This window comes from Nansenia antarctica (assembly GCF_963989245.1).
Source record: "Nansenia antarctica genome assembly, chromosome: 4".
In the NCBI taxonomy this organism is placed as follows: domain Eukaryota; kingdom Metazoa; phylum Chordata; class Actinopteri; order Argentiniformes; family Microstomatidae; genus Nansenia; species Nansenia antarctica.
In genome coordinates, this window is record NC_137689.1 from 68211206 (window position 1) to 68220142 (window position 8937).

At 44.6% G+C, this 8937-nt stretch overlaps 1 protein-coding gene across 1 annotated transcript in view; it reads right to left on the reverse strand.

Moving 5' to 3' along the window:
• Positions 1 to 7297, reverse strand: part of mcc (MCC regulator of WNT signaling pathway) — a gene marked incomplete at both ends in the record, with an annotated part of 90509 nt that extends 83212 nt beyond the window's left edge. The window contains 3 exons of the mRNA XM_080530136.1: positions 1751 to 2001; positions 3327 to 3571; positions 7167 to 7297. Of these exons, the coding sequence (XP_080386262.1) occupies positions 1751 to 2001; positions 3327 to 3571; positions 7167 to 7297 (627 nt within the window). The remainder of the gene's footprint in view (positions 1 to 1750; positions 2002 to 3326; positions 3572 to 7166) is intronic.
• Positions 7298 to 8937: the final 1640 nt, after the last annotated feature.

Here is an 8937-nt window from a genome sequence, read left to right on the forward strand (position 1 = left end):
CACTCACACTCACAATTAGGAGCCCCACTTTACAGCCTTCCCTGCGGGCTCTGGTGTGTTTAATGCAGCCAGAAGGCTTCGATTACAGCTCTATAACAGGACATCTGGTATCTGACACACTGAGATATACACAGAGAGCATGTAGCTGACACAAAGAGAGCATGTATCTGTCAACCCAGAGACACACACAGACACCATGTAGCTATCAATGCAGAGACACAGAGACAAACAGATACCATGTAGCTAGCAATGCAGAGACAAACAGACACACAGAGACACGCAGAGACAATGTAGCTATCAATGCAGAGACACACAGGCACACAGAGACACACAGACACACAGAGACACACAGAGACCATGTAGCTATCAATGCAGAGACACAGAGACACACAGAGACACACAGAGACGCAGAGACCATGTAGCTATGCAGAGACACACAGTAGCTATCAAGGCTTTGTGTCCTCTGGGAAGTTTATTGCAGTGTTGCTTTCATGTCAGTGCGAGTGTGAAGGTACGCTTTTTTGTTTGATTTTCCAGTGTTGTTCTCGTGTTGTCTAGAGGAGTTAGCTATCGTGATGGATGTACAGTTTGGTCGTGTATTAAATGCACTCACACATACCATGTACCATGTGCTAATGCAGAGATGTATAGGTGGTATGGCTATCCTACCTTGTAAAGTGTGGTCAAGCAAGATTACCGAGGAATCAAAAGCTGGTCATGTATCAATGAATGGGGCGGCTGTGGCGCAGGAGGTAGAGCCGCCGTCTAATGATCGCAAGGTTGGCAGATCGGCGGTTCGAGCCCCGGCTAGCCACATGTCAAAGTGTCCGTGGGCCCCAAATTGCTCCCAGTGAGCGGGCCAGCGCCTTGCATGGTAGCTTGCCGCCATTGGTGTGTGAATGTGTGTGTGTGAACGGGTGAATGAGAGACCGTTGTAAAGTGCTTTGGATAAAGGCGCTATATAAGTCAGTCCATTTATTTTACCCTGTGTTCTGTATAGCGTGTCTCCGAGCAGCAGCAGCAGCAGCGGACGTTTCAGCTCATATAAGACAGTTTACTGCTGGGTTTATGACTGCATCCTGCGTCTCTTTCGGCGACTAAACTCCTCAGCAGCACCAGATGTGTGTTCAGACAACAGGCATGATGAACAGCCGTGAGAAACAAGATATCCAATCCCACTGAGACCGGTAAAGGGCATGTTACGAAGGGAGGCTGAAACCAGCGTGACTGACGGACCCGTTTGAAAGAGCGGTCTGGAGAGTCAGGAGGAGCACATGGATGGGAATCTTTCTTTATCGTACACTGTTGTTATGTGAACAATTTACCATCATATCGGTAGGGGGGGTGGGGTGGGGGGGGGGGGGGGGGGGGGGGAGTTAGACCACACTGCCCTCTGCAGCATTTAAATGATATCTAAACCTACCGCTATAAAACCCACATACCATTCCTCGTTCCATTCCACGAGCCCGTCCTCTGATTTCTACCTTCAGCACTTTGTTATCTTCCTGGATAGATGCAGTCTTTTGCAGGGTTGGTCATAATAATATCAAATAGTGCAGCTTCACATCATGACATTACACGTCTCAAGGTCCACTGTGTTATCTCGCTTCTCGCTTCCTTCATCAGTGTGTAAGCCGGTGTGTAAGCCACTGTAGCGGAACTCTGCAGGCTGTTCTCTCAATTCCATTTCTAGAGGCTACACACTCCCCCCCCCCACCTCCACACAACCCCAAGCCAGAGGCCTACTCACCGTGTTGGCTAGCTCCAGGTAGTTCCCTCTCAGGGGCTCCCCCTGGGCGCTGGTGTGGGCCAGGAGCTTGTGGAGAGCGGCTTGCTGTTCTAGGACAGTCCCAGGCTGCTCAAGGAGCTTCTGGAGGAGGCCTTGTGGTTGGTTCTGTGGCTGCTGGGTCTGGAACTGGGACTGGGGTTGGATGTCTGGACTCTGTAAGTCGCGGGCCCCAGAATCGTACTCCCAGCTCTCCCTGGCCCCAGACAAGGCACCTAGGGAACACGTGTCATAAGCAGTTAACACTGCTTCTAGTGCTTTGTGACATATTCAAGGTTTGACATACTCAACTCCCATAGGAAAGTAGAAGTGCTCTTGTGCTGCGACAGTACGTGGCTTTTTAACAGTTCACCAATGTCTACCTAAGCAGCGCATGTGGGTGGCTCTCACGCTTTAAAATAAAAGTATGACATATTTACAGATGTAGACATTGAAACTGTAGTGTATGTTGCTGGTATGATGTCAATATGACTATCAACAGATCATTTTCACACGCGCTGCCGTGCCGCGGAAGCCAGCGTGAGACACACTTGTCTCACACGCACTCTGTGGCGGCTCTAACCCGTTAACATGGGTGGGGCGGCTGTGGCTCAGGAGAGCCGCTGTCTAATGATCACAAGGTTGGTGGTTTGGCGGTTTTATTCCCGGCTGTTCCATTCTATTCCCGAATGGGTGAATGAGAGGCCATTGTAAAAGCTCTTTGGAATAAGGCTATACCATATATATTCTATATATATATATATATATATATATATGTGCAGTCCATATAGCATTATGGGTGCCGAAATGAAAACGCGCACACGCTACTGAGGTTGACGCCCAGGCTTTAGCCTCTGTAAATGGCGCATGTTCGTGACTGAGGCTGAGAGGGAGAAATATTCCTGCTCATCACCTCAGATCGGTCTCTCATTTCATTACACAACAGCATAATAACACACACTGACACTGACTGATGCTGGCCATGCCTGCACACAGCAGCCAATTAACACAGGGGTTACTGAACGTTTAGCAACAGAACCTATTACATCTCAATGACTTTGAATATGAATCTCTGAACAGGTAGAGCCAAAAGGTCAACAAAATCAACAAATACATCTAATTTTAATGGATGATGTATGTATTAAGAAATGCTTAAACAGTATACCTTGTCTTGTGCAAAGCTCACTACCTTCAGCCATGTTTGCCTGTTTGATGTTGTTTGTTTGTGCCTGTTAATGACTGTGGTTGGTGTTGACTGTTTGCTCTTAGTTGTTAGGTGTTGATCATTACTGTAAGGAGTTCATTGTCTTGGTTGTTTGTGTACCACTGTAAGTGATTACTTTGGTTTGATTATGTCATGGGCCAGGAGTTTTTCCCGTACTACAAGATCCGAACCAGGAAAACCCGCCATGGTTGTAGTCACAGCCTTCAGCAAAGGGAGTTCTTTACTGGTCTTTAAATGGTGAGGAAAAACACCTGGCCCAATCCGATGTCAAATCTTTTCCACATTCTGATGGATGGCTCTCCTTCCCGACACACACACACACACACACACACTCACCCAAGCTGTTCTCGCTGCTGGTTGGCCAGGAGGCGATGCGTTCTTGGAGCTTCCTGGTGTCAGAGTCTTGGGAGCGCTGGCTCAGCTCGCCCTCTTCCTGGCGGATCTCGTTGACCAGCTGCATGCGGCAGCGGGTGAAGTCTTCAAAGGAGATCTTCCCCCGCTCGTCTGCTCCCAGCTGACCCATGATCTCAGCCACAGACTCCTCCATGTTCAGCTGCCTGCACACCATCAGTAGGTCATTCCTACAGCACAGGAGAGGAGTTGTTACAATAGGATGGAATCATTCATTCTATTCCACTGGATTCTATTCTATTCTAAGTTTTTCAAACAGAATCCAGTGGAATAGAATGGAACATTCTATTAGAATAGATGCAATCAAATATCCCAATCTCAGGAGAGGGAGGCCACCTGTGCAGGCCTTATAAAGGGGTTTATAAAGCCTCACAAGTTGGAGTTCATTATAGTGGGATATACTGTATGAGAAAACTAGGAAAAGATTTTTCCAATTCTATGGAAAGCCTCTAGCTAATTACTGTTTTCTTTGTAACAGAAACTGTATAGCAGATGCATTTGAGTTAGGTAAAAAAAAAACTCTAAAGCAAGCATGTTTGGATTCTCCTCCCCAGTCCCTGTTCTACTATGTAAAGAATGCACTAAATAGCCCAAAGCCAAAGTACTTCACTGCCAAGACCGAACATTCAACACCTCCAAGTTCAGAAGCATCTCATAATGACAGCCTCCTGTTGTGATTACAGTGAATATTGCTGCGTAAGCCGTAACTTAATAACTTCACCACCACTACGATGTAACAGGCATGACTACTCTTGGCCAGGAATGTAGAACCTAACAGAGGAGAGTTGGTACAGAGGAAATGTTCTGATGTCTCGTCTGTATACGGGTCCTGTGTGATCTATTGCCTGGCTTATGCCTCAGCAGTGTGGGGGGGGGGGGGGGGGGGGGGGGGAGGCGCATTTTGTGTGTCTTTGGAATGCAGCACATCAAATGCAGCTGCTGTGATCTCGGTCAGTGGAGAGGTCGATAAGGCTTGTTTACAGGACGGACTTATTCTGCCCCAGCTAAGATGTGGCGGGCCCATGAACCCGTGTGAAAACAGCCCTAGATAACTGTAGGTGTATGATGAGAAGAAGCAGGTAGCTGCATACTATCTGTCCTTGGATAAAGCTGTTACTGCTACTGTGTCTAGGTGATTTGGAATCACGCAGCTCTTGTGATGAGTAGCCCTGCCGGCCTGTAACCTCAGATGTATCCCTTGTAATATAGGTTGTAAACATGGTATAACGGTATCACGGTGTGATACTTGATGATATTGCACCTACACATGTGTAACAGCTCTGCCGCCATACAAGTATGTTTCCTATGATCAGTGGCGAAGCTACCACGGTGGCAAAGGGTGGCAGCCGGCACCCTTGAAAAAGGTCCTGCCACCCTACTTGCCACCCCAGTTACACAGACCAACTGATATCCCTCTATGGCACCTTGTTGCCTCTAGGCAACATACCCATTCTTGGCCTTTTACATTCACACAATGCATCCCCAGTTATGATGCAATAGAGGCAGGGCCATAAGGAACCAAAGGCAGTGTTTGAATGTATCACATGTCTCTCTGTAGGCCATGCTGAATCCCTTTTTTGCAGGCTGTCCCACAAGGATCAGCTTAGCCATTTCTCTCCACAAACATCGTCTGAAAACATATTTTCCTGGCCTTTTTCAATCTGGAAAAAAATATATTCATAATAATAGCTGAGTAAAGCTTACCTTCTAATAGTTTAATTTACTTTATTTGCTAATTAAGTAATGGAAACTTGTTAAAATGCAAATATTGCCTTGAGGCAACACCGTACCATTATGGTAAGTTGCAAATGTTGCCTTGAGGCAACACTGTGCCACTATGGATTCACCATGACACTGGTCAGGCGCACCTGTCAGGGGGCAGGCGTGCCTCTCTTGGGGCACCTCTCGGGGGCACTCTCCATGCCATTACTGACCATTACTTACATTTACGTACTTTAGCCACTTTACTCTATTATACTGAGCCAATTACCACTATTGCACTATTGCACTATTGTCTATTGTATTCCACCCCTGTACATTGTACCGCACATATAAAATCTTTTATCTAGTATTTTTTGTATATATAGTTATGTCTAATCTTGTCGTATTATACTGTTATTTATTGTTTTTGTTTGCTATGCACCGTGCATGAGAGGGAAACGCAATTTCAGCCCTCTGTATGTCTGTACATATATTAGATTAACAATAAAGCTGACTTTGACTTTGACTGACCATTATGGCACAGTGTTGCCTCAAGGCAACGCATCCCAAAAAGTACCCCCCAAAAAATATTTATTTAAAATTTCTTTAGATTATGTTTATTTGGTCTATATCTATTCTAAGACAAAAAAACATTTTTTTCCCAACTGGATTCATAATGTGTGCCAGAGGGATATCATTTGTTGTATTATTATTATTATTATTGGATCTTTATTTTTATTTTTAATTAGAATTCAGTGTAAAATCCCCAAATTCTCAAGTTTGAAATATAAACTCAGTGTCCCCCCCCTCCGTCCAGAATGGTGTTGCACCCTGGGTAACGTGACACCGTCCCGAATGGTTGCAGTGCACCCTGGGTCAATTGACAGATTTTAATTCACCTGCTGAGCTGTCTCGTCGTGGAGCCTGTTCAGGTAATGTTAAATGTGGTTTTAACTAATTATGTTATTACCTTTAGAATTCATCACCTAATGGATATGTTTAGTAAATGAATGAATGTTTTGTTCATCGATGTAACGTTATTTGTTGAGTTATGAAGCGAAGACGTTTTTGCAGTTCAGCTGTTTACGGTACCACTTAGCTAAGTTCGCTAGCTATTTAGCTAGCTAGCTATCGTTAGCTACACAGATACAGCGTTTACTCACTGTTTAGCTAACGTTATTAGAGTTATTATAGTTAACTTATGTCATTGTAACAAGATTTTAATGTAGGTTGAAAATGTTGCAGGAAGGGTAGGAGAAGCAAAATGAAGAGGAAGGGTGACATTAGGTTTTTTTGGGGGAAAGCGACATCAGCCAGAAGGGAGTCAGTCATGACGGTGCAGTTTATTTAAACTTGAGAATTTGGGGATTTTACACTGAATTCTAATAAAAAATAAAAAATAAAGATCCAATAATAATAATAACAATACAACAAATGATATCAGTTGGTCTGTGTAACTGGGGTCACCGGGTGGCAAGTAGGGTGGCAGGACCTTTTTCTATATAGAACAGGCAATGAATAAGATGGCCACGCTAAAATATCTGCTTGCATGTATAAATCTCTAGAATCGCCACTGCCTATGATGTCTCTCTTGTTGAAAATACAGGCAATAATTTGTTTGATTTTTTTATTGTCTTGTAACTTTTTCTAACTGGAGCAGGAAACTGGATGGTTATTGGTCACAGCATGCAACCGTTTCCTCCTATTCCCCAATATTCCAAAATCAGTCCTAAAATGTAGAGAGCAGCTTGTTGCGGTATTGCAATGTTTCAATCGTCAAAAAGATTGAATACGATCACTTATTAGGTACATACTCTGATGTAACCGTTTGCATACGCATCCATCTGCTTCGTAGCCTGGATTAGTTGTCATTCTTCGAAGTGTCCGAACATAAATAATTTGTTCGCTGCGGAACTTTGCTCACACTAGTACAACAAGACAGAAACGAACTGATTCGCAAAGAAGAAGTGATATTATTTCCAGCTCGCTGATGATGCCTTGGCACATCTGTAACTGTTGTTGATGCGCTTTCATATTAAAAAGGTTGGAGGACCTTTCCCCTACCTGTTGATGTAACCGTCTCCGTCCCCGTCGCATGTCTGAAACAGCCGTCTCATCCTCTCCTCCTCGCCGGTGCTCGATGTGTCGCTGCTGCATTCGCTGCTCGCACTCACCTCCACCGGGGCCGCCGCCATGATCTGCCCCGAGAAATACGACTAGCCTCCAGTAACTACTCTCTGTAACTACTCTCTGTAACTACTTGGCAATAGCTACTCCCCAGAGTCTCCGCTTTCTAGCATTGTACCCTACTTCCGTAATTTGCTCCAAAGCATTTATTTCAGGCAAGTGAACAAGTATGAAATGTTGCTCTGTAGTGTTTTTGGGTCACTTCTGCAAGCTAAAAAGGGGGTTGCAGGCAGCGCGTGCCATAAAAGTCAAGCCCGAAATCAGGGAGGGGGGGTCGGGAGCGAGAAGAGCCGCTCTGGGGAAACTGTTGATGGGCTGAGACTAGCGGAGAGGAGTGGGTTGGTCATTTGGCAGTCAGGCAAAGCAAAAGCACTGGATATCGGTGCCCCGAGGGCAACTTTTACATCAAGGCTCAGGGATAATAAAGGCTACATGTCGATTGTTATTAAGAAAATAATTAAAAGTAAATAAATAAACACTACAGACTTAGAACAATGAAGACACTCTTCGTTTCATTTGGCAGAGCATGTAGCAATTCATGAGAAATGAATCCAGATTACTTTTCAAACTCCATAAACATTTTTATATTCAGTATAACATCACAGCCATTCATTGGCAGGATCATGTAAAACAAGTTACTCGCTGAAATATTGGAAATGTTCCTCCACAAATGTATTTAAGCCATTAACTCATTGACTGCCAAAGACGTCTTATAAATTAGTAACGTTGACTGCCAAATGGCGTCTTTGTTTTTTTCCCGTTTTTTTTCGGGTGATAGGTGCTTTTAAACAATGAAAATAAGAGCCATACAATGTACACTTGCACATTTCTTGGCAGGACTGAGGACCGAGGACTTAGCACATGGAGGAAAATGAGCCAAGACTAGGAAGCCAGTGGATTGAGACGCACCCCTTCTAAAGAGTCAAATGCACTGCGTCATGTTTCTGGGTGCGTTCGTAAACTTGCTCTGAGAGCGCCGGAGCGCACACTGGGTTCAACGTCATAAACGGACCAAGTAATTTGATTGGACAAGAGGCATTCCATGAGTGCTGATCAGATTTCCTGAGCGAGTTTACGAACGCACCCTCTGACTCCCAGCACCAATCGCTGTTTTTCAAACGGAAGAGACAGCCGCGGTACACGAACAGGGACCTCGGAGGTTAGCTAGCTGCAAGCTATGTGATAGTGTGGTTTTATATTTAAAAAACATATATGAATGTTGTATCCAACGATGTGTGTATAATTCACCAATGAGTCGGTACAACGAAGTGACACGTTTGTTAGGTATTTTCGGGTGCTAACAAATGAGTTGACGGCTAGCCGGGTGTTAGCGCGCGAGCTAACTTTTTTAGCTTCACTGGGAACTGCGCCAGTGCCCAGACAGAGAGGTTGTGAAAGTTGAGGTAGTTTTGTTCAGGTGATAGCTAAAGCCAGATTTGTGACAGTCATCTAGCAAGTAGTAGGTAATTGCATCTAGCCATTTAGCCAAACACCGTTAATATCCATCTCTAACCTAGCTAAAGTAAGCTAAGTTAATCAGTAGTCTAGCTAGCAACGTCATAATAATATAGCAAGCTACGTTGTCAGTTTTATCATTGCTAATGTTGATTATATGATGGTACATTTATGTGTTGTACAGTGCATCAAC